This window comes from Camarhynchus parvulus, chromosome 5 (assembly GCF_901933205.1).
Source record: "Camarhynchus parvulus chromosome 5, STF_HiC, whole genome shotgun sequence".
In the NCBI taxonomy this organism is placed as follows: Eukaryota; Metazoa; Chordata; class Aves; order Passeriformes; family Thraupidae; genus Camarhynchus; species Camarhynchus parvulus.
Window position 1 is genome coordinate 14,129,137 of NC_044575.1, and position 25,229 is coordinate 14,154,365.

At 42.0% G+C, this 25,229-nt stretch overlaps 1 protein-coding gene across 5 annotated transcripts in view; it reads left to right on the forward strand.

The window, feature by feature from the left end:
• OSBPL5 (oxysterol binding protein like 5) overlaps positions 1–25,229 on the forward strand; it is a 173,621-nt gene that overhangs the window by 105,584 nt on the left and 42,808 nt on the right. For 4 of the 5 annotated variants that reach the window (XM_030950548.1, XM_030950550.1, XM_030950549.1 and 1 more), the window contains exons 2-7: positions 6,444–6,600; positions 12,253–12,326; positions 13,371–13,433; positions 21,714–21,794; positions 22,452–22,553; positions 24,143–24,346. In XM_030950548.1, the coding sequence (XP_030806408.1) occupies positions 6,444–6,600; positions 12,253–12,326; positions 13,371–13,433; positions 21,714–21,794; positions 22,452–22,553; positions 24,143–24,346 (681 nt within the window). The remainder of the gene's footprint in view (positions 1–6,443; positions 6,601–12,252; positions 12,327–13,370; positions 13,434–21,713; positions 21,795–22,451; positions 22,554–24,142; positions 24,347–25,229) is intronic. The other variant, XM_030950552.1, reaches the window with a different exon arrangement.

Genomic DNA, 25,229 nt, shown 5'->3' on the forward strand with positions numbered 1-25,229 from the left:
TGGTGTGCCTGAAGCTGGAAATGTTCTGGTGTATACAAAGGAAACATTAATCAAGACATCTTACAGAGAATTAAGGGAGGAAATAGTTCTGTCTCCTGATTACTGTGTGAATTTCACTGCCCAGTGCAGGAAAAGGCAGGGAGTGGTAGAGGTTGTTCTTCTGTTCTCAGAGAAAGCAAGGGCAGATTGCTGGGGTGGCTGTGGCAGGCAACTTCCACAGAAACAGCACAAGGGAGGCCCCTCTAAGAACTCTACTGGACATATGAGCTTTGAGTTAGATTGTAGGGACACCCTAGCCATGCTCTTGAGCTTTGCAAAGCAGCTGAGAGAAATCTGTTGCATATAATCTTAACAAAGCCCATCCCTTGGTTGCAGATGGGTGTCTTCAGCAACCCCACCTTACCTGATTTTCCAGCCTGGGCTGATTGTCAAGCTGAGTAGTGTGGCATGCAGCAGAGGATATGGCAATGCATAAAATCAGAGCACTCCTGCAGTACCACTGATGAGGAAAGGTGCTCCTGCCTGCACCACAGAGAAATAGCTGACCCTAAATAATTAAGGGAATAGAGAATAGCTGGTGCCTGCTCTGGAGCTCCATTGCTTCAGGTTCCAACTAAGAGCCCAAGAGCCCAAAACATTCATTGTCAGCTGCAAAATGTGTGTTTTGGCATTTCTCTAATCAACAATCATGAATTAGGTAGAGAAAAACATTGCCTGCGCCATCGCTGTGCACTGTATCAGGTTTTGTTTAACTGTTACTAAGAGTTGGTGGTCCAATTATCTATCTTATTAATAGGCATTTTTGGGAATAGCTTTTAAAAACAGATTTCACAGACTTCCTGAATTGATTGTGGTTCGTCTGCTGTTGTAAATCACCAGCACACCACTGAACTAATAATTTACCCTTATTGAGGATCTGTGCTGCTGTTTTTCCTTATTAATACTTAGAACTGTAATCACTAGATCTGTATCTGCTAACAATTTTCCTTCTCATTTCATTCATGAAATTTTTACCTCCTCAGGGTTAATTGGATCAGGAAATGTCAGTATTTTTAGATCTAATTTTCCCTATTGATGCAGGTTTTGGAGTGAATGACTGCTTTGAATACAAAATACGATTTAATTTAATTTCTGGGAAATACTTAGTGACCAGAAAAAGAGAAGGAAACAAGCTTTGAATAAATTAAGAACCCCCTCTAACTGGCACAGCCTTCTTGACTACATAAAACCCCTAATTAACTATTTATAGAGAAGTACATATTTCCAATCTATTTTAAAATGCTGGAAATGAGAGTAAGCAAACCAACCTACCCACAAGTTTGCAGAGGGTACAGACAACGTAATATCTGCACAGTGTTTAGCTGTGTGGTAATTATATATCAGGAGCTTTGAAAATTTAAAGAAGGAGCCAGGAAAATTCCTTTCCCAGAAGTTTCAGCCTAATGCTAAAAGCTTCCACTATCTTCCCAGCAGGCACAAAAGGCCCAGGATGCAGAACAGGTGTGTGTGAAAGACATCTCTGCACCAGCAGTGATCATCTTTAGGTGTTGTAGTCACTGCCTTCATCCAAAACGCGTCCAGTCCCAGAAGAGGAGAGCATTGGCATTTCCCATTTGCTTTAATAGCAGCCACGGGGTTTGCTGATAAAGTAACTTTTATTCTTGCCCCATTGCTCTTCGTTGGCTGTTCCTGAAGCCACATGGGAGGGAAAGTCGCATTGTGCTGTTGCACCCGGTTAAGTTCACGACTTTCATTTGTCCTGTGCTTCATGGGGGTTTGCCATAGACTTCTCTTCTGCTATATTTTGCATTTTTAAAAGATAAAGAGGTCTCAAAGACAGGGTTAGTAAGAAATTTATTTCTTCCTGCTGAATTATTTATTCCTTCTTAAGCTCTGGTGAACAGCTCATATTTAATAGCCCATTACTTCTTAGAGAGCTGTCAACACAAAAGGAGCAATCCTGAAAAGGACTGTGTTTAGTGGCTCTGCAATACTCTCTGTACCACCTTTCCTTCATTTTTATGATCAAGAGCACAGAATGGAAGGACAGAAATGACCTGAGCTGCAAACTGCAGGGCACTTTAATCTACCAAGACTAACAACCAGGTAAATTAATGCAGGAGCTAGAATGAAGGTTTTTCATTATGGGATTATTTCCTAAATGAGTGTATGGATTCTGCACTAGTTGGCATCTTCAAATTAAGACATGTTTTCTTTCTAGGACAATTCTTCATCTCATCTGCTGGATTGGGAGGGAATGCTGTAGCAGTGGGTGACATTTCTTGCCTTGTGTTACATAAGTGGCTTGGCAACAGAATGGCAATTTTTGTCCTTCTACAATTCTGGCCTAATTTTGATCTTTACCTTCTCTCTATTCCGTGAGCCCCCGCAGAACTGGTTTCCCTGAAGCTTCTGCCATATCCTGAAGCAATCTCTGAAATTGAAAAATACTGATTTAGAAGTAGATTTGGGTTTCAGAAAAACAGTGTTGTCTTCAAATCAACCATGAAAGGTCTGAGGCTCTAAATCACTTATGTCTAGAAGCCCATCCTCTATTGTTGCTTATTTCTTACCAGATACTTCATCAGCACTGAATTTTTGTATGTTTTCTGGACTATTTTCATGTCTAAAGAGTCCTCTTGTGAAAAGCCATGAACACACCTCCCGCTTTCCTGTTACACCCTTTGGAAGATTGTCCCTCGCATCTACTGTTTATCTTCTCCTACAGCTCTCATGAGCTTTATGTTATTTGAAACCAGCTTGAGCAGTGAGACCTTTATGGACAGATAAAAGAAGTAGCTCTCTGAGTAAGTGAGTTAATGAGGCCTCAGTTTCTTATGGATTTGTGGCTTATGTTGGATTCGCTGATATTTGGTAAGAGCTGGGTTCAGAGGACAGCTTTACAGTTTCCCTCCTTTCTTTAGCCATGATCTTTTAAGAAGATACAACTTTTAAGAAATTAATATTTTCAAGTTTTCTAATATCTGCTGGAGTTCCGTGACATTTTCAAATGGTACTAAAGGGGTTGGGAGGGAGAATGAAACAGGGTAGATATAGATGCAGACACACACAGTGATGTCTTTTGGAAACCAAACCAAATATTTTAGGTTTATTGTAGAATCTTAATAATGCAAGCTATGTTTTCTCCAGACAAGGTGAAAAGTGTCTGATGTATTAAGAAACCCCAAAATACAACAGAAAAAAAAGTCTGGTTTTGTGATTTTGTGCTACACAAAATAAGAGCCTGTCTGGATGAGGGTCAAATATATCTTGTGTAAGTATCTTTGAAAAACAAGCCAGGAAACACCATGCCGGTGGCATGGTGTGTTGCATGGTTGTGTGCGTGTGACTGACAGACAGACATGTCTCTGCTGCTGCTGCTTCTCAGGGAGCTTCAGTCACTGGGGGTCTTCTGCCAAAAAGCACCAGTTAAGAGAAACTTACTCAAATTGATCTGTGTGGTCAAAAAGAGATGAGCTGCTGGCACAAGTTTGTATGAAGATATGTAAGAGAAGAGGCAGAACTGAGAAAAGTCTTTTTCCTTTGCTACTGGATGTTCCCAGTTGAACAAGGCATCCAGATTTTTTTGTGCCATCAAGCTGGTGGCTTAAATAGCAGTGGGAATGAGAGAGCATCAGCACAGCAATTCTGACAATTATCCTGTGGTTAAATAGTGTGAAATAGTAAGTGAGCAAAACATCAGTGTATTGGTCTCTCTGCATAGTAAATTGAGCAACAGTTGAAAAAAATTGTGTTTTGGGGTTTTGGGGTCAACATCAGTGTGAGCTGCCTGGCAGTTCTTCACTGACACAGCTCGTGGTATTGCTGACAAATGATGATGGGCACAGCCTTTCTGTTGCCCTGTCAGGGTGTAAGAGCTGATGGATGGATGTTTTATGTTTGTAACCTGTTCTCCAGCTTTCTTTCACTGGGTGGGCCTGGGATTTCTGAACACCTTCCTGCATGATTGGCACAGCCTCACCAGGTCCCTGCTTTTTGGGGAAAATATCCCACTCATCTGCTTTTGTTCTGAGCCACTTATGAGCAGTTCTAGAGGTAGAGAGTTGAGACTGCCTTTCTGGGAACAAGAACAAAAAATAGCTCACTGTTAGCATTCCAAACCCAGCTATTTAGACCTGGATTATTTTTAAATACTTTGCTTTCAGACACATATCTGGCTGTGTTTTCCTCCCCTCTCTCCTTTCTTTTTTTAAAGTTAGCAGTCAAGTTTTGCATCTCTCCCCACCCAGCTGTATGCAATCAGGAGTTTCTAAGCAAACAGAGGTTTATTTACATTGCTAAGTTAGCTATGTTACCTGCCGCCTCAGAGATGCTGTTGGCCACAGTGGCAGCCTGGGGACCTTTTGAGCCTGGATGTGTTTGCAGAGCAGTTTCCTGGCCCATTGAATTGACAGGAGGCAGGGCAGCAGCCAGTGGAAAGCGGCAGCCAGCCCTTTTCACCTGGCTGCCATCACACAACCCAGCCCTGCATGGGGTGCCAGGCAAGGCTCGGCCCCTGGCAGCCCTGTGCAGTGTGAGTGTCCTGGAGCTCAAACAGAAAGCCTTTCACCCAGAGCTGTGTGAGGGGGCTGCAGTGAAGTTCTGCTGCTGAGTGTGTGCTGTCTTACACCACTTCATGCTGGGGGCCATGCTGGCACGCAAGGCTTTGGAGTTCTTGGCAATCACTGCACAGACCTTGTCCCATCCTCTGCAGGTGATGCAGGCCCAACAGGGGACACACATCCCCTTCAAATGGCAGCTGCATTGCCCAGGGGAGTCGCATTTTTGGGCAGCCCCGCCTGTTACCTGTCAGCCTGTTGTTGGATGTTACAGAGCCTGATGTCTCACACATCCCATGGTGAGCTGGGTTCAGAAAGACCTGCTGCTCAAAGAGGTTTTGGTAACCCATATGCATTGCTGGAGTCCAGCCTGGTTTAGATCAAATTAAGCTCTTGGGCACTGAGGCCTTCTCTTGCAGGAAAGAAGGAGCAGATTCTCTCTTGCCTTCTACACAGCAGCTAGTTTATAAAGTTGGTGTACCCTGCTGGGCAAATAAATTTTTTAAAATTGCAAAACCTGAAACATTGGGCCTGTCATCTACAGGGATTGGCCAGGAAAGTGGAGGTAGAGAGCCCAGATAAAACACAGGAGGGGAGTTCCTCACTCTGGAACACATTCATGACATCTCCTCATGTGGTGTCTTGGCTGTGAAGGCTGAGCCCCAAGAGGCTGTTGAGGGTTCCCCATGAAATTGGGGCATTTGGGGAGCAGAAGCAGAGGGGTTGTCCTGGGAGCAGGAAGGGTAGGGCAGGGTCTTCTAGCCTGTTATCAGCCCATTTCCCCTCTGTGCCATGAGGGTCACCTTAGGAGCATGTAGGTTCTGCCCGTCCAAACTGCACTGTGACTCTGGGCAGCCTTTTATTCTTTGTTTTCCCAGAAACCTAAAAGAGATGGAAAAATGTGGAGATGCTTTTCAGGAAATGTGTACTATCCTTAAGGGTTTTCCTTACCTCAGTAACTGTCGACCAGAGAAGCAGCAGACCTTGTGGTGAGGGATGCACACCCAAAGGTTGGGTTAACATTTCCTACTGCTATCCAGAGCCCTGCCTCTGGCTGCACATGGGGAGGGAATAAAGCCTGTAACTCGGGTAGGAGACAGTCATAGTATCTGTTTGTAAAGGGTAAGAAAGAACTGCTTGTTGGATGGGTATAAAAAACCCTTCAGTTCCAGCCAGGATGGTCTAATGCATTAGCCAAATGGTGGTAAAGAGCAAAGTACCACCAGTACAGGGGTGCAGGGAGGCTTCTGGGGACACAAATGCTGGTCTTTACCCTCACAGAACAGCAATATCTTACTGATCAAACTGCAAGGCTGATCTTAATGCCGTTTAAAAAAACCAAAATCATTTATATTTGCTGCAATAGGAAACAAGGGTGGGAGTGACTGGTGTGATCTCTTGCTGTTCCCTGCAGCCAGTGCAGCTGGTCTTTCTCCACACAATTATTTATGTTGATTTGTGTGGAGATGGTGTAACTCTGTGGACACCAGCGGAGCTGTATTTATGAGACTCAAAGGCCTTTTAAAAAAAAAGAAAAAATAAGAGTTTCAGGGACTATGTACTGAATGTTGGGTGCTGAATGGACCTAGTGAGTAGCTGTTATCCTGATAGATCCTTGTGGGCAGGAAGATGTTATACTGCCTGGATTCACTGAGGAGCAGTGTCCTGCTTCCCTACAGTTTACAAATACTGAGAATCAGCAAATCAGTAATTGTAGCTTCAAACTAATATAGTTTTTTTCCACCTGCATGGCCTTCTGACACTCTGTAAAAAGATCTGTCACACTGCATGGGATTAGATGGCTCTGAAGCAGCGGAGACATCGGTGTGAAAACTTTGATTTCCTGTGTCTTGAAATTAACTGTAATCAATCTTTCCTTTTCAGAAAACCCCCACAGCTCATGCCATGAAGGAGGAGAACTTCCTTCGTCGCAGGTTCTCCCTCTGTCCGGCCTCGTCCACCCCTCAGAAGGTCGATCCTCGCAAGCTGACGCGCAATCTGTTCTTCGGGGCCGACAACGACATCTACCCGCTCAGCCCAGGTGCGTGTCTGGGTGTCAGTGCAGAAAGCAGCATGCCTCAGGTGCTTGGCTGCAGGTAGATATCTCAGCATGCTACCACAGAAACAAGAATGGGAAAAAGAAAGTGAGAGAAGCTGCTGCAACACAGCAGTACTGGATCCCAGACAGTGCTGCTATTTTTTATTGCCATGGCATTAAGTGGGAATGGAGGGCATGAGAATTGGGGTTTGTAACTGATTGAATGCTGCATGGCCTTACATTTTAAAATGTATTACACATTGCTGTAATGCTTTCAGGCACATCCACTTCAAGTCACTTGATGTGTTTTGCCCTAAGCGTTGCACTTGCTTAAAATTTACTGTCCCCATTTGCAGATGTTTAATGGCAGGTTTCCCTGTTCAGATTTAGAGCCCAGGATAAATATCACAAGAACAAAATTTCTGTGGTTAACGTTGTGTAAATATCTACAAGCACTACAAGTACCAGGAATCTTGACAGGTCGCAATGAATGGCAGACTAGCTTTAAGCATTCTCTTTACATTTTATTTTTTTTTTTTAGCTTTGAATTTCCTAGCACCTTTCTTGAAGGAAAAAGAGCTCATTTTATTGTTTCAGAATTTGTTGCTCACAGTAAACATTGAAGTCTTCCCTTGATTGCAGTCTGCATGCAATGCTTCTGTTCCAGTCTGTAAACAAGTGCTTCAGGGGGCAGTCACAAGTTGCAGAGCTGTCATCTGCAGCTGCCATGTCAGTTGTAAATAGTCAAATCTCACAGCACCTGTGAGGTCTCAAAACACTGATATCTGGAGAAAGAACACAGCCTCTGTCAAAAGGTTTCAGTGCTCACATAGCTGTAGCACCCAACAGACTCTCTGGGCTTTGCAGATGTAGCCCAGAACCATGTCTGGGTTTCCTGTGCTAATTGTCTTTAAGTGCAAAGGTTTCAAGGGCCTCTGATTTCGCAGGTATTTTGTTTGTGAGTATCTGCTGCAAGGCAGTGGGGAGCCTATTTTCAGCAGTGCTGACTAATCCTGGCTGTCACTGAGGCAGCTGGAAGCTTCAACAACCTTTCAGTAATCAAATTGAAAACAATTTTAAATGGGACACCTAAAATCTCATACATTTCAAACCTGGAGGGACTTCTGAACAGCTGATTACCCATAAGTACAGTCTGTACAAACATGTGGCAAATAAATAGCTCACTTCTGCTATCCTTGGGAGCTGAAGGGCTGATTTTCCAGCTTGTATTTGCTTCCCCTTGTTTGAGGTGATGGAGAGCCTTATCTTAGAGTTTGCCCTGTTCTTTCTTCAGTCCTTACCAGCATTTTCAATGCTAAAAAAGTCGCTGACTCCCTCACACTTATATTTCAGTGCTGTAATATTTTAGAAACCAGGGAAAGTTGAGGGTTTCAGGGTGGAGGAGGTGGCTGGAAGAAATTTTCTCTTCCTCAGCTTCCCCCATCACCTTATTGCTCCTTGATCCCTGCTGGCAGCCTTTGCTGGGCTCAGCAGAACAAGTGCCTTGAGCCACGATGGATCTTCTGTTCAGCTGCACAGTTCTCCCAGGAAACCTCCAGCCCCAGTGCCAGTGAGGGCTGTAGCCCTCAGTATTGCAAAGGAAGAGCACAGGCTAAAGAATTTGTAAAGGAGAGATATATCCCTTTTAAACAAACAGAATTTACTCCTTCAGTCAGGGGATTTCTTGCAGGCAGTCTGGGGTTTTGTCTGTCCTTACTCCTCTCATTTCTTTCCTGCCCCTGTGGAGCTGCCTTGTTTTCCTCATATTTCCTGCAAGAAGGGCCTGTTATACTTCATGTACAGCTGCCATTTCCTATGGCAGGCTCTGCTTTCACTCCTTTGCAGATGCCTTGTTTCCTTCTGAGCCTTGTGTGCTTCCCCCTACCTTCTCCTGTTCCTCTGAACAATGCTGCTATCACCATAGATGAGCCACAGCTCTGTGTCCATAAGCTGCATCCCATACTTCTCTGTTCTCTATTTTTCTCTGTCGTTTTGTATGAGCTTTCAGTTCTTGAGGCTTTTCAAGTGGTCTGTGTTTTGCTGCCTGAGCCCAGCAGGTTTCCCTTACATGAGCACTGGACTGGTTGTGTTCAGTGGGTGCAGTGGGCAGCAAAGCCAAGTGATTTCCTGTCTGGAATTCAGAGGGGTGTGATGTGCTGGAGCTGCAGCTCTCACTGCACCATCACCTAGGATTCTCCCTCCAACAATGAAGATGTGCAAATAAATATTTCAGAGAGAAGGGAGTGACAGACTTTACACCTCAGGAGAGTTACACTCTGGAGATGCAGTTCAGCAAGAGAATTAATTTTTTTTTAAAGGAAACATATGGGAAATGCAGAGGGCACTATCTGAAATAACACTTTCATCTTCTTGCGTTTTGCTTGCATACAAAAGTGCTAATGATTCTTGTAACTGAGAGAAAATTGAGAAAGATTTCTTTTTATAGGGAGTTCACAAATCAGAGGGACATGAATTCTTGTTCGTTGTTCCTGTCTGTCTTTCACTTAGCCACGAGGAGAGAGAACCTTTCTCTGTTTGCTGTTTCAGAGGATAGGAAATTCATTGGTATAAGAATTTTTACAGAATCTCTCTTTTTGATTAGGCTACAAGATCACACAGACTCTTTAAATAAAAATTTAGATTGGCTTATCTGAATCCTAAGAGGTGTACTTTCATGAATATGAGAATTTTCCTGTGAAGGATACCCAGGACTACATTTCAGGTGTTCACATTGGGTCACATGGCTGATATTTACAGCAGAAATTGATTTCATTTGCAATAGCTTTGTCACACTTCAGAGCTTGTATTTCTTCTTGTAGTTTATCAGTCATGCTTGCTTTACCATTCTTTATAGAGGGGAAAGGCAAATGCACCTGCAGGATTGATGTCCAGTAGAAAGCCAAAGAAATGGAATGGTTGTTGTTCTGAAAAGGAGCTAAATATTTAGTTCCCCTGTACCTGACAATAATGGATAAAAAGAAAGTATCAGTAATTCTGCTCTCTAGCCACAAGACTGGATTGTTGGCAGTTTTCTTCACAATGTGATGAAGGCTGTTTCCATAAGCGCTACTGATTCTCTTCCCAAAATGCTTTTTGTTATTTGGTGCAGAATTTCTGGGCTACTTTGTGGAGGACCCTTCTTTGTGTGCCCTGGGGCAACCAGCACTTTAAATTGTGAGGTTCATCTCTCTTTCTATTGTGAGCATTGTGTTTTCTTGATCAGGGAGATAAGTGTTTCACCTTCTATAGCCAGTTCATGTTTAGCTCCTCTTATGTTTTTCTGTGGTTTTTTTTTTATTTTCTCGAGGTGGCTGTGTCTGTTCCACTCTAGGTGAGACTCTCACTTTTGAGTTTTCTGTGCACTCAGCTGTGTGGGTTTTTGAGAAACTTCTACATTGCTCCTGTGAAGTTTGCTTTCCAAATAAGGGCTGGCCCTCTCCTTCTGCATGGCTGCAGCAGGGTTCCTTGAGACAGACAGGAAAGATGAGGGATTCAGAGGGATTCTCTCCTCTGAGAAACAGCCTTTCCCTCACAATTTCCAGTAGACTTAATGCATTTGGCATAAGAAACTAGTAGGTGTTGCTTCATGAACATACCTAATGAAGCCTGGTAAATGATACAGTAAGAATGGACATGTTCCATGTTGGAATGTTGCATGTTCCTTTTTTCCCCATAATTGTCTGTGAGCAGGATTGTCCAGAACCTCAGGAACAGGGAAAATCTCATTGTTCAGGTGCCAATCCTTTAAAATGCATTACTGAGAGAAGGCAGAAATGTCTCACATCCAGACTTTTTGTACAGCTACAAGCTTGGAGATAAGCTTTCTTTAAGAAATGAGACATGATAAAGAATGGATGTGAATTCTGTTGTGTTAATAGACACCATTCCCTTGGAGCAGGCAGCAGCTGATTCCCATTAACTTTACTTGAACTTTTAGACCATATGTTACTTTCCCATACGTGTGCAGAAAAAACTGTTCATGGGGAAAAAAGTGCAGCAGCTTACATGGCTTTATGGGTTTTTTCCATCTTCCTCTGCCTCTTTTAGGGAGAATGGGGGTTATAGAGATGAAAATGCTATAAGAGAAGGGAAAAGTAGGGAGATCCAGGTTCTAATCCATGCACAGCAGTGCCTATAGCCATCCCACTTGTCATGGTAGCACAAAGTCACTGACAAATCTCTGGCCACAGATGATTTTTTTTGTATTTTCTCCTGCCCACAAACATCAGGATTCTGAGTGCACTATTTAGGGCTCAGTGTTTCCAGGGGAGGAGTGCCAGCTAAGAAAGTAGGTTGAGATATGGGTCCCGTGTTGTGGCATCTCTTTCCTGCATGTCTGGATGGGTCCTTCCTCCACTCCACTCCCCCACATGAACAGCACATGTGCTGTCCCTCTTCTCCCGTCCTCCTGTGTCAACATGGGCTCCTGTGGCTGACTTTCCTAACAATGCTTGGCTTCTTAAAAGGTTGCTCTGATAATTCCAGGAGAAATTGTGGTTCTGACACATCTATGACAGTTTCTGCTAACTTTGGGATAATTGGGGTTTTCCATTGCCAGTTTTGGGTTTGGTGGTGCTTCCAAGGCTGGCCCACACAGTGCTAGAAACATTTTCAACAGTTCCCATGTTTGCAGTGTGCTACAAATGGACTGTGTTTTACCGTCTTGGTAGTTCTTTACTGCATCCTCTATTCTGAAGCTCTGATTGCCATTGATTTTGAGAAGAAAATGACATTGTAATTGGTTAACAATGACTGTCTTGGCACTAAAAATCTTGTCTCATCAGATTCTATTTTTTTGGCATTTTATTTAATAGAAGCTCTATGCTTTCTTTTACTCTAAGGCCATGATTACATTTGGCCAAGAGAACAGTATTTATCATTACATTTTATTGCTTGGACTAGGACTACACACACCCATGCCAGTATATAATGTAGGCAAGTTTAGGATATTTGAGTAGTGACTATATATTTCTACAATTATTGGAAAATCTCATTTACTGCTCATAAATTTAAAATATTTCTTATTTTAACAAATAATTTGGTTAGAAGACATTGATCTTCTGCAAGTGTGTTGGGTTTTTTTTTAATTTTGTTTTACTAATTATGCCTAGATACATTTCTGTCTTCTGTAGCATTTTGTGATCATGATTATTATTTGTCCAACAAAGCATGCTATCAAGTGCATCAGTGTATGGTTGCCAGATACTGACCAAGGAGGATTGAATAGCTGCTTATTAACTGAATTGCATTTATTATTGGCACTGAACAAGGCATGGGGTATGTAAGGAAAGAACAGACTGTGGTAATGTAATTAAAGACTGCATCATAATGCAGACACAGAAGGGAGCTGATTAAGGATGCATAAGTAACCTTATTTCTGTTCTTTTCCAGCTTTCAAATGCTGGACTTTGCAACCCTCATGTGGTTTTCCATGGCGTTTTGAGACCTTAGTTTTGAGCAGTCTTGTTACCCAAGCATGAGGATCGAGCCTATTTTAAATTTGACACAATCCCTCTCTGGGATCATGGTGTGCTTGCTCTTGCTCATGATAACTTCCCTTGTGTGCTGATAGCAGTAGCCCTTCTCAGGCCATGATGAGCCATGGTTTTGCACAGAATTCTGCTGGTTTTGAATCACTTTTTTTTTTTGTTGCAGGAAAAGATGTGGAAGGAAACAGCCCATCATCACTGAAGGATGAGACACCACAGACTCCAAACTCCATTAGCAAGGTACTTTGGGATAGGGAACCATTCCCAGTCTTGCTTTCATTTCTTCTCAGGATCTTATTAATCATTCTTGCCCTTTTTTTTAAGGTCATTGAGAAAGCCTCTCCCTCTGTTTCTGCAGGAACTGTGTGTGCATATTTTGAGGGAAAGAAAATTAGTGTTTTTGCATGGCTGAGATGTCAAGGAAGCTTGCACTTTCCTCTGGCTTGATTTCACCTCCCACAGAAGAACCTGGTTTATTTGGACCTCATTTGGCAGTGTAATTAGATATGAATAATTATGGTTGGAAGGTTGATTTTGTCAGCAGAGGTGTCTCCTGCTGTTCCTGATCAGCAAGGCAATCATAAATCTTAATTGTTTTGCAAAAGAAAACTGTAATATTTAGTGTAGTGCACAGCATCTGAAACAGTGAGTGGAGAGCCTGGGAGAGAGCTCTGGAAATTGGTGTAACAAGAGAGGAAGACAAACTAATCAACATTTCCTGAACACAGCTTTTCCATCCAGCTTGTTATGGAGAGCTAAAACTGAATCTAAAGTCCCTGGATCTCACTACTCAAAACCTGCCTCTAGATCAGGAGTTAGAGAGTGCCAGGGTCTGATTTCCTGTAGGGATGGAATCAACCTTGTAATGAGATCTGGCTTTGAGATTCATGTACAGCTTTTTTGGCTGCAGCTCCCTAACATCTTTCTGGAGGGTAACTAGAAATAGAAGCGAGACCAGTTAATAAATTTTTAACTAAATTTATTTTAAACTATGAAGCTATAAAATACAAGTGGCACCAGCTGAAATGAAAATATAGCATGAAAGAAACAGCTGCAGACAAGTGATTTCTTGTGAGACATGAAAATAACCTCTTCATCTTCCAGTACATTTCTCTGTGCTTGCCTGGAGCTCGCAGGTTGTTCTGTTGTGCCCTGGCAGAGGTCAGCACGGGGAGATGATGATGAGAGGAGCTTTGGGAGTATGCAACAAGGACTTGTATACATGTCCTCTGCTATTGCTGGAACCTGGCAAGCTGCAAACCAATCTTGGTTTTGCTTTTTCAGGCAGGTTCCTCAAGGAAAATCAGCCTCCCACTTATCCTGGCAGTGGAGAAACCCAAGGACCAGGTAACTGCATCCAGGGCTGTGTTTTAAAGCTAGATGTTTTGCACGCCTTACATGGAGTGGTGTTGAATTTCCAATGACTTAGGAATGTAAAGAAGAAGAACTTTGTCTGGACAGGACAGCTCAGAGTGCTGAAATGCTGTCCAAAAGGGAGTTTGATTTCTGAGATGCAGGATGAACATAGGAATAGGAATGTATTTATGAGAGGTTTCTGGGTGAGAGCATGGCTCAGCTGTGTTTTCCCAACCTCCAGGCCTTCCTTGCCATTCAGTCTCCCACAGGTATGTTTTTGAAAGGAGAAGCATCCACGGAAGATTTGGGTGCCCACCTAGATTTCACTTGTAGGTGAAATTCACTTCACTCTTCTTAGCCTTGCTGTGTTGTACACTGCCTTGCTCTCCTCCAGCCATGTTCCTTGCCTTCTGTCATGCTTTGCAATGACTGTAGGGAGTTCTTGTTGTGAAATGTCTTGTTACTTAAAAATTCAGGCAAAATGTGGTCAGTTTATTTTATATGTAATTTTTCACATCCACTCAGCTCTAATGCCATAAAATAAAGCCTTACTGTCAACTTTCACAACTGTAAGTAGGGATCTGTCATACTATTTCAGTTTAAAAATAAATAGTGATTCCACCTACTTGAACCAAAGGGAGAAGTGTGCCCTAATCGGGTAATATTTAGATTCCTGATAGCAGGGGGGAGGAATAATTGCTAGAGACTGGACTGTAGAGTGTGCTACTTTAATTAATGGATTAAAAAGTAAATGTTATGGGTTACAGATCCATGCCATGGATATTTGCTCTTTTTTTGGTATGGTGGATATGAAAAACCATGTTGGAAATCAGTGTTCTTTCAGCAGCACTGCTTTGAGGTACCACAGCACATTAACTAATTTCACTCAGTATAAGAAGGAAAGGAAAGCCAGTTAAATGATTCTTTCCATGGACTGGGGCTTGGGGAACCTCAACTCTGCCTTGGATTCCCTGCATTGCCAAGGCACATTAATTGCATTTCTGTTTCACATCTTCATCAGTGAGGTGGAAATAGTTCTGCATTTTCTTCACCCAGGCCATATCAACGTTGCGTGATGGATAAGGCTGCAGGTTGCCCAAGTTAGCAGAGAGAATGTGGCATAAAAACCCTATAAATGTCTGTGAACTTGTGAGCTGTGAAGACTTATCTGCAACCACACTGCCCTGTGCTCATGGTGGGCTGCTCTTTCTGAGATGTGGACACATCTCAGTTGTCCTGTCTGAACAGAAAGTCAAATATTTGATACTGGAACATTTGCTTTCAATGTGTTTGTGTGGTTCTTGGCACTATACATATATTTGTAACTTCAGCTGTGGCTTCTTGACCCACATTTTATTGGAATATATTTAAGGCACAGTTTAGCTACATATTACATTGGTAACTTTCTGCAGCACATTTTCTCTTATTTAATTTTTAAAGTGGAGTCTCTTTCATCTCCTTTTTCAAAGGGAAAAAAATAGTAGCATACTTACTTCAGATTAGTTCTCCTATTAGTTTCTCTCTATTTTAGAGTCCTTTATCCTTGTTTTCTGGGATGAGAGCTCATAGGATCACCAAAAAAAGAATGGAAGTATATTTTCAGGGATAGTCAGAAAAATCCTGAAGCTGGAGTTCAGTGGTACTTCACTGTTTCTAGTCCCTTGCTAATGCTGCAGTGAAGTCTATGAAATTCTAGGAGTGGGGCTGTTGCACGCACAGTTATGTGATGTATTGGAAGGCAAAGCATTGTGAATGAATTTTTCCACATGCTCAGATTGCTCAGGTCTTTATTGTGTGATTTGTAATCTGAATTACAAATATAACTGACTGCTAGGAATTTATTTTAGCTGCACGGTGGTTTGAAACTGCACATACTCATCACTTGAGATTTAAGCTACAGTTCCTGTACTCTCTCAAGCTCACCCTGCTTGATCTATGAATCACACTCCTGACCTCTGAGGTAGTTCCAGTCATGGCTACACTCAGGACTAACATAGAAAATCATTCAGAAATATGGCAGTTTACAAGGGCACCTTTTCCTCTGTTCTCCCTTAGCCAGCAAACCAAGGAATCGTTTGGCAGACAGACTCAGATATGGCAGGAATCACCTTGGAGAGATTCAGGAGTTAAACATCCCCTGTGTATGTTAAGCTCAGCTTAATGGGAGATTCTGGCCCTTCCAGGTGGTGGCTATGCTAAACTGAACCCTTGCTGTCTTTTCTTTACCATACTTCATGCCCTCCATGTTGTGGATGGAATTATTTTGGAGCCTGTTGTTTCTATGAACACTTACACTCCGTTCCTGTGCCCTGGCTCAGCACACTTTGCTTCCTCAATTCCAAGGGCAGCACTTTAGGGCAGTCACAGTTGTCCACAGATGGCTTTGCAGCTGATTTCAACTGAGCAGAGATGTAGCCTGGAGTATCCTGGGAAAATCAGGTTGAAGAGGGGTGGGATTTTACATGTGAAGTGGAAAACATGGAGCAGCCCTAACCTCTGTAGGTACATACAAGCCCTGAAAACACCCAGATGCCTCACAGAGGTGAATGTGGACGGCAGTAACTCAAAGTTGAGAAGTTTGGGTAAGCCACAACAGTGCAGTCATGTCAGCATAGGTCACTGGTGATTGTAATTCCTTAGTCACTAGATTAAGTTTCTGACAAGGAAGGTGAGGGCAAATGGAGGTGCTGAAATTGAAATTATTTATTAAAAAATTTAGCAAAACTGCAAATCCAATTGTTTTTCATTGCTCACTTTGTTTAATCTCAGCCTAGGGACAAAAGCTGTGCCTATAGCTGGAGGGGAAATCAAAACTGCTTCAGCTTTCTGCTGGCACTATGTCTATGACAGTCATGTGAAGCAGCATCTTTCTCAGTGTCCAACTTCCCATCTCACCTCATATGTTCTCTTTAAATATTCTGACCTTGTAGAACAAACTTCCCATGCAAGGCACACTTAAGTGATCAAATGGAAATCCTGTGAGGTCTGTGGGTTTTTCTTTATTTTCCATAATTTGATGCAATGGAGCCAAGGATTCCACTAAATATTGGTATAACTAGGTATTTGAAGTTGCATGGATGGGTGAATTTCACCAGTTATTTTCCCCAGATGCTGCTGTCATGTCAACTGTTTATTTGTATGGGCTTTTCAGTTTGTGCTAATCATTGTGCTGCTTCAGAGTTGTAAACACAGTCACTGTATCTTTGTAACATTGTTGAAATAAGAGGAATCATTATGTTGGGTTTTTTTCCCAACTGGAAAGTTTCAGTTGAAGATTATTCCGCTTGCTGTAAAGCAGCATATCAGTTGAAGGGTAATCTTTCCTACTGCAAAGGTTCTTTGTCAGTAAGAATTGTTTCACTGACTCCACTGTGCTTTGGATGAGCTGTTAATTCACAACAAAAGTAAAAAGTTTTCAAAAAGAACTGCTTATATTATAATGAACATTTGGTTGAGATATCTGTGAACATTCACGTAAGTAACAAGGAATTTCTCAGTTGCAAAGTCAAACCGAGCTGTTTTGTAACTTTTATACTACTTAAACAACTTTTCTTTTATTTCTTTTATTTCTGTACGATTGTGATTTGTAGCAATTATATGTGGAAAAGATTCTGGAGAAATTACATCTGACCAAGGACATGTCACTGATTTTGTGAAGCATAACTTATGACCTCAGCTCCTTTTTTTCTGCCTTCCATTCCCATCTGATCTTGTCTCTCTCTCTCTTGGATACAAAGAAGACGAAAGGGCAGCTTGTAAGCTGTCACTGCTGTTACCATGCAGAGCCCAGCTTGAGAATGACTTTATTTAAAATCCTTCTGATTTGGAATAATTCTGGCTGTTGTGCAGCAAGGATTGCTTGAGCTAAGTAACAGAATATTCCTCTTGCTGTTGTCCTAGGTAGGGCTGGCATGCTGAAGGGCTGGCATCCCCCACACCAGAGTTGATCACAGGCTGCTTTTCTGTGAAATGATTTGATTCCTCTTGGAAATGAAGTCACCAAAAAGACTCTGGATCTGAATAGCACTATTGTGAGGACTCTGCATGCTCTCTTAAAAAGCCTGGCAGAAGTGTTAGGGTATTGTGATGACTGCTAAAAATCAGCAGTGGATCTCCAGAGCTCCAAGACTGAGATGAAAGGGAACAGAAACTTAACTGGGATAAAAAGTATATTTTTGAGTACAGTACAGCCCATTGTCAGTGGCGAGGTCATCACTCTGTCCTGAAAAGGACAGGTTTGATTAGAGAACTGAAAAGGGACAACAATTTCTTCTCCCTGTGAGTGCTGCAGCATGCTCTGGTGAAAGTTTTTGGCAGAATAACAGACTTCACTCTTAATGGGAACCAGTATCTGGAAAGCCTACTTACTACTTTCTTATTAGAATACTCCAGTGTGCTTTTTCTTTCTTTAAAAAGAACACAAATTCCTTACTCTCCCATTGTACAAAGTCTCATCTGTGGCCAATATTGTTCACATATTGTTGCAAAGAGCGGGGACCAAATTCTGGTACCCTGCACAAGCGTTATCCCAGTGTCCTTGGAAGACTTGCTGTGATGACAAATGGCTTCTCTTAGTTTTCTGCCAGGCTGAGAAAGGCAGGGCAGTAGAAAGACATCATTAAATGCTCTTGGTGTGTCTTAGCAATGTGAGACCCTGCTGTGTATTGGGAATCTTTAGAGCTGATGGCCCAAATTTACTGAATCTTATGTATGCCACAAGGTACAATCAAAACCATTAGGACAGATTAATGTAAAAATATGGAATCATATTATTTCATCCTAGAGGAACTGTCATTACTATCAGCAGCATGGAAACCTATGGTGTGCTGTCCTGAGGAGTTAGATCCCACCTGTCCTGTGGGAAAGCAGGAACTTTAAACCCAGAAACACAATGCTTTTTGCTCTGTAGATCACCGGTTTCCTTGCCAGCAAGCTGCTCTTTAGGATCGGTGATGGTGCATCCTCATATGCATAACGAGAGGCAAAGTCGGAAGGGAGAAGCAATCAGTCTGCCTTGATAAAAACTAACTGGGGAGCTGTCAGAAGTCCCAGGTCAGGCACATCTGAAAGCTTGTCCAGGCTGCTAGTTAAAACCATGGCTTAGTTGTAGTAACATTTTCTCTCTCTTCTTAAAGCATTTTGCAACCATCTCGGGGAGCTCTGGTACTGGTCACACAGCTGGTAGGTACATTACAGCTTTTGGGACATAGAGGCACAGAAACTTATTTTCCCATGCCTAGAAATTCTTATATGGGCAGTGAGTACCTATGTTACTGCTTCTTTCTCATCCACTCTCAAGCCTGTCTTGGTGACCACCATCCCTGTGTCCCTGTTTCCCGTTACAAGCCAGGTTCAGAGTCAGCATGTCCAGGTGTAGCCCAGACCTGGGGGAGGGAGTGCCTGAAGGAAGCAGCACAGTGGTTCAGGACCCACCAGAGCATCCTCCAAAGCTCTTCATCCAGCTGCTTTAACTAAGTGAAACACCAGTACGGTATCAGACAAGTTCCACTGTATTTATTGAGCTCCTAAAGGCTGTTGTGGTGTCAAGGGAGATTACCCCTTCATCAGCTGTTGTGTGCTGTGGTTTGATGGTGTGCACAGCAGTATTGGCTGGAATTGGGCACCAGTGTCCTTGGTCATGGAGTCAGCACTCCCAAAGAGTCAGAATCGGTGTCTGCCTGTGTGAACATCCCAGGTTTAAAGCCTTGTGCTTGTTCAACTCTATTTTTAGCGTGACCCAGAGAGACTCCAAGGAGGAGGCAGGGTGGGGCTGGTGGAGCAGTGGAAGTGCCTCTGTCTGTGTCAGTGCCAGTTCCCCACGAGCTGCAGGTCTAGGCTCATGTTTGCTGTGGTTGTTGGAAGCCTTTCTGAATTCAGCTGCAAGCAAACTCCTCGAGCCAAGTGAGCTTAGGGGCCGAAATTTCATTCTTTATATAAGGGCTACGGTGTAATTTTCTCTATAACCAGCAACTGTAACTTGTTTTAATTAACAGATAAAAAAGCATTCTTTGTATCCTGATGCTTTGCCGGCACCTGAGCGGTATTTCTTAGAATCTGGGAACATCTGTGCTTTTGCTGCCTCTCACAGTGGCTAATGAGGACTAGTACACAGTGTTTCTCTCTGTGTCTGATCCCTCAGGCTGGAGGGAGTGAAATTACTGATAAACAATTGGCTCATAGCTGTGTCTCAAGGACAGGACATTCTTCCTGCTAATTGGGAGAAAGGGGGAGAATTCTTTTGACCGATTTCAGAGGACATGCATCTCGAATCATGAAAGCATAATCTCCTAATAATTCTGAAGGATTCTTGCTCAGAGATATTTAGGCATTTGGAAAGGTTTCTTTATAGAGAAAGGCTTATAGCTGATCTCCCAAATGTCTACTACTGCCCTTTGAAATTTGACAAAGACCCTGTGGGCACAGCTCTCTGCTCATTTGTCACATCTGTACAGTGGTCCCCACCATTCTTGTGGTTTTACAGTAAAGTCCAAAGCACAAAATACGAATCAGAGACTGCATTGCAGGCAGAGGAGGCAGGCTTAGCTTTCTGTGAAAACAAAACCAGCAAACACTGAATAGTTTTCAGGAGTTCAGGAGATGGCCTTTTCTTTGAGTGGATCCAAGCTGACTTGTGAGCTAAACAGTCAGATCAGGGCTCCCACTGGCCTTTGTGTGTTATCATAGTGTTTTCACTTCTCTATTTTCAAAGTATCATGTGTAGTTTTGGTTTTAGTGAAAGAGTACTACAAGGGGATGTGAGAACAAGTAATAGGTTCTACAGTGACTGTGGCTCTGTTGCAAATTGCAGCTTCTGCCCTGATTTCTAATTCTGCATAATCTACAAGGAATTTTGCTCAGTTGAGCAGGCACCCTTATCTCCCATTTTTGCTCCTGCCCCTGTCTCCAAGGTATAGTTGGTGGCTTGTTTGCTGTGATCGGGTCTTGATCTGTGTTTTTCTCTGAGTCATATGAAAAGGACTGATCTGGCTGTCATTAAACATTTTCCTGCTCACACTAATGTGCAGCATAGTTCATGGCTGTAGTAGCCCGAGAGGTTTCTGTGTCACTGGGAGGGAAGGAGGAAGTGGGTCTCTTCAAACCGAAGGTGCTGTAAAATTATTACATGAATTTGTGACATCAAGGAGAGAAATTCTAAGAGCCCAGTGGCTTTGTTTCACATCATAGCTGTGAATTTATAAATGGGAAATATATTTGATACATTTTTTCCTTAATACACCTCATTTTTGTGTCACACTCATTAAATCAAGGTGGCTGAGGGCTGAGCTTTTCTTTTAAAACTGTCATGTGTGAGTGGGAGAGACAGTGCCTGACCCCAAAAGAGCACTGTCTGAATGCATCAGACACATGAAAGGTTGGAAGAAGAGAGGTACAGAGAGAGAAAGTAACTTCCCCAAGGTCGCGTAAAAAGCAGCAGAGTCCAGACTGTACCGTAATTCTTTCACCACTAACCCTGCCCAGGTTTTGTACAATTTGCTGACAGAACCTTTCCACGTGGGGGTCCTCGTTGTGAGCTGGGCTCTGGAGAGCTGCTCTTTCTAAGCACACTTTATTTTGGTAACAGTAATGCTCTCATTATGCCTAATGAGAGTAAAGCATTTCTGCAGCCCATCAGCACAGCCAGGAGATCAGTCTGTAGTTTCTGAAAGTGAGTTTAAACAGCGCTGACACTATCAAACACCATTTGAAGTGACTGTGTGTATTTTGTGCTTCACTTTGCAAGGCCAAGATGGAGGTGATTTCCTGTGTTATCTGTAACATGATTAGGTCGTTTCTTGCCCATGCATGTTTTTGGACATTTCAGTCAGTGCAACAGTCATTGCCAGTTTCAAGTCTAGTTCTGAAAAATCTTTAACAAATTCCTCATAAGTTCTGTTCTAGTAATTGAAATGCTTTCAGATCTGAACAGAGTTGGACAGTTTTCAAAATTAGAAATAATTCTTTAGCTTTCTGTTTTGTCTTATTGTTTTGTTGGGTTTTTTTTCTTTATTTTTTAACCAAGATTAATGTCTGCATGGGAGAAATACAAAGAAATTTGGTGGGGAATTTTTCAGCCAGCCATGGGTATAAAAAGGAAGTTTGGACTGCACTATAGATATGCATTTTGTGCACCTGCTTAGTGTTCCGCTGCTGAAGTCTGCAATCAGCTCTTTCATGGATTCCTGAAAGTTGTAAACAACACTTTATCAGAGCATAACTTGAACATCTTCATGTTAACACATTCCTATTTTCTTCACTCCCCATTTTTTTTAGATCGAGTATAAGCTTTGCAATGGGTCTGACAAAGAGTGTGTGTCTCCAACAGCCAAATTCATGAAGAAGGAAACACTGAAGGTATGTTCAAAGCAGCCAGGTCATGATCAGCTGATCTTCTTTTGAAAAACAAATGGTACCTTCTAAACAAACCATTGGAAATAAGTCAAAGTCATTTCCCAAGACCCAGAGAAGCCTCTGAATCTTCTAGGAGTCATTAGAGCCCAAGGACATTTACAGGCTTTTATATGCAGGATTAGATTATATACTGCAAGCAGAACAGATCAGTGTAATTATTTCACTGTGTTTGTATGTTCTGGAGCCATTAGGCACCTCAAGAGGATTGTAATCCTTCACTGCTCTTGTTAGGACAGACTTGCCTAAGCAATCTGAGCAAATTGTAGCTTGAACGCTTGCTTGTCTACCAAACCAAAAGTATAAATAAATGAAATTAGATACAGTTTCTTGAATTTGAGGGGTGAGGAAGGCTGGATATCCATCCTCTTTCCTTTTCCTCAAATGAAAGACAAACTAGGTTGTGTTTAATGAAACTTCAGGAGCAAAGAAAATGCTTGTTTTCTGGTGATGTTTTTATTCCTCCTTGTGCTCATTTCTGGGGAACCTGTGCTGGGTCAAGTTCTTGCTGTGCTATACATAACTGTCCTTAATGCATTATGTTCTTTCCTCCCCAAAAGAGGCCATGATTACAGCTACTATATTTTCTCTGTTCTCAACCAGGTACAAAAAAAAAATTACAGACAGGAGAAGAAAAGAGCTACCAAACAACTCTTCAGTGCTCTGAAGGATCCCAGTGTGGTGATCACAGCAGACTGGCTGAAGGTATTTGATACAGACCATTTCTTCTGAGGATGTGGGAAAAAATAAGTGAGATGTGAAGTAGTTGATGTGTCTGAGATGTATGCACTAGGACTTTTGTAAGTGAAAGAAGACCAAATAGTTTTCAAGCTTTAACTCAAGCTTTACTTAAATAACTGCTATAAAAGTAGAACTGTGGGTATTTACTTTCCACCTTAACTCAGTTGGTCTATTCCATGTCCTTAAGCAGCCACAAGGGCTCAAAAAGGGCATGGTACAAAGGGAAGTGATGTTTCTCTCTTTGTTCCTCTCTGAAAGACTCTGTTGGCCTCTTCCCATAAATGTGGTTTTGTACTGAACAGGGAATAGACTGAATAACAGCCTGAAAATGGGCAGATACAGCTTGTTCTATTGACAATTGGATTTTCTGTTGTCACAGCACAGAATGAAACATATTGTACCTGATGACAACTGCAATTTCTCCTTGTGCACAGACTCAGGTAGTGACACCTTCTCATTGAAGTCCTGAAACTTCTGTGTGGCAAAGTAAATCTGGATTGACATTGAGAGATGAGCACTGGTTTTCTCCTCCTTTGGGGCCATTTAGTCTTCTCAAATAATAGTGAATGGTTGAACCTTTTGTGTTAGCAAAACCTAATTTTCAAACATTGCCTAACACATAGCTCTTAAGAAAAACAAAGTAACTTAAGGATCTCATGAAACAGTACAGTTGCATTTGGTTAGTGGTAAAAACCTCCAACATTGTTCTGCAATTATTATTAAAGGTCAGAAAAGTGACATGCTTCTGGTTTATTTGAGAAGTTAGATTGGCAGCATGGTCTTCCTGTAGTGTTTACTGTTAATGAAGAATAAAAAACACAAAATACCTGTTGCATGTTTGCTGTGACTGGAAATTTCTGGTGAGCTGCGCATAATGCTGGGCCACAAAAACAGAACACAGAAAAGACTTGAGGTTTGGCTTATGAATGTTGAAGGCAGGAAGACCTTAGGCAAAATCTAACCTTACTGAGAAACTTCTCCATTCTTAAAGCTGTTATCTTTAATGTACTCTTATCAGATTTAATGTTTTCTATACAAGAGAGAGCTGCATTGAGCTCGACAGAGAAGTAAAGCAGCTGGAGACAGTACTTTTAAAAATGGGGTATTTGACAAAACCCATTAATAGCAGTGTTCTGCAGAACACTATTAAAATGACTTATAAGTCGAGTTAGACTAGCTATAACATTTTTATATGCAATGTTCTAATTGGCATGTCCTCTGTGATTATTAACAGATCACTCTCACATGGGCCAGCAGTGCTCATTGCCTAAAAAATTAACCAAGCTGCTAACACTGAGCTAGTAATAAAAATAGGAAGAATACTAAGCCAGCAATAAAAATATGAAGACAAGATTCTGCTATCCAGATTTCCAAGTTTTGGGATTTTGCTGTGAGGTCCCTAGGACTGTTCAGGGAACACCATGTATTTTCCTTAGGAAGTGTATCATGATGCAGCCTTGGAATAACCATACTGGAAATACTGTATCAATACTGAATAAATGCTGGGTTTCTTCTAAGGAACAATGTAGATGCAACTTTTTTCCCCCCTCCAGATTCGTGGGACTCTGAAGAGCTGGACCAAACTATGGTGTGTCCTAAAACCAGGAGTGCTGCTCATTTATAAGACGCCAAAGATTGGACAGTGGGTTGGGACAATTCTGCTCCATTCTTGTGAGCTGATCGAGAGACCCTCCAAAAAGGATGGCTTCTGCTTTAAACTCTTCCATCCTTTGGATCAGTCCATCTGGGCTGTAAAGGTAACAATCCTGATGAGTCAAACAACCTCTTCTTGGTCACCAAAGTTTCTACCACTGATACTATTTAGTTATTCAGTTGCTGTTAGCAGTGGTGAATTGACTGCATAGAAAGATTAAGGCTACCAAAGCTTGATCATTGAATGATATCAAAGAGACATAGTCCTTGTGGTTAGTTCCACAGAGGTCTCATTCTCAGTGTACAGATGCCTGCATAGACTGAGGAAAAAGGAAATGTGTTAGTGCAGGGAAAAAAGTTCAATACCTAGAAACTATATCAACATCTTTAAAAGGAGCTGGGCATAGACACAGTTAACTAAAGTCCCCAAAACAAGGACACAGAAAGCACCAAGTGCTTCATACAAGACAGGGAGATGGTTAGCAAAGTGACAAAAAAGCAGGTTTATAATGAGTTCTTTTTTTCTAATGCCCCTGAGGTTTGGATTTGTTTGCAATGGACTTGGAACTCAGTGTTCTGCTCAAGCCTTGACTGTTGCACAAAAGCATGACTTCAGATAGCTCTTATTGTCTCTTCTTTAAAATGGAAATAGCAGGATTTTCTCCACTTCATTTTGACTTATTCTTCAGGCTGAGACAATCCCTTCCTGTACACACAGTGGCTCCTGCAGTGACCTCTGGATCTCCCTGTAACAAAAATGATTAGTAGTTTTTTACACTTCTTGAAATAACTCCCTGCAAATCTTAAAGAGGTGTATTCCTTTTTCTTCTTTCTTTCAAGAATAGGTAAAAAAAAAGAAAAAAAAATGTAATGTATATGAGCAAAGAGGAAGATTCCAGCACCTCCTGAGAGGCACTGAGAACCACATCTTTTGGATACCCTGAAGACAAAACTTAAATGTTCTTGTATTTGTCTCCCTGTCAAAAC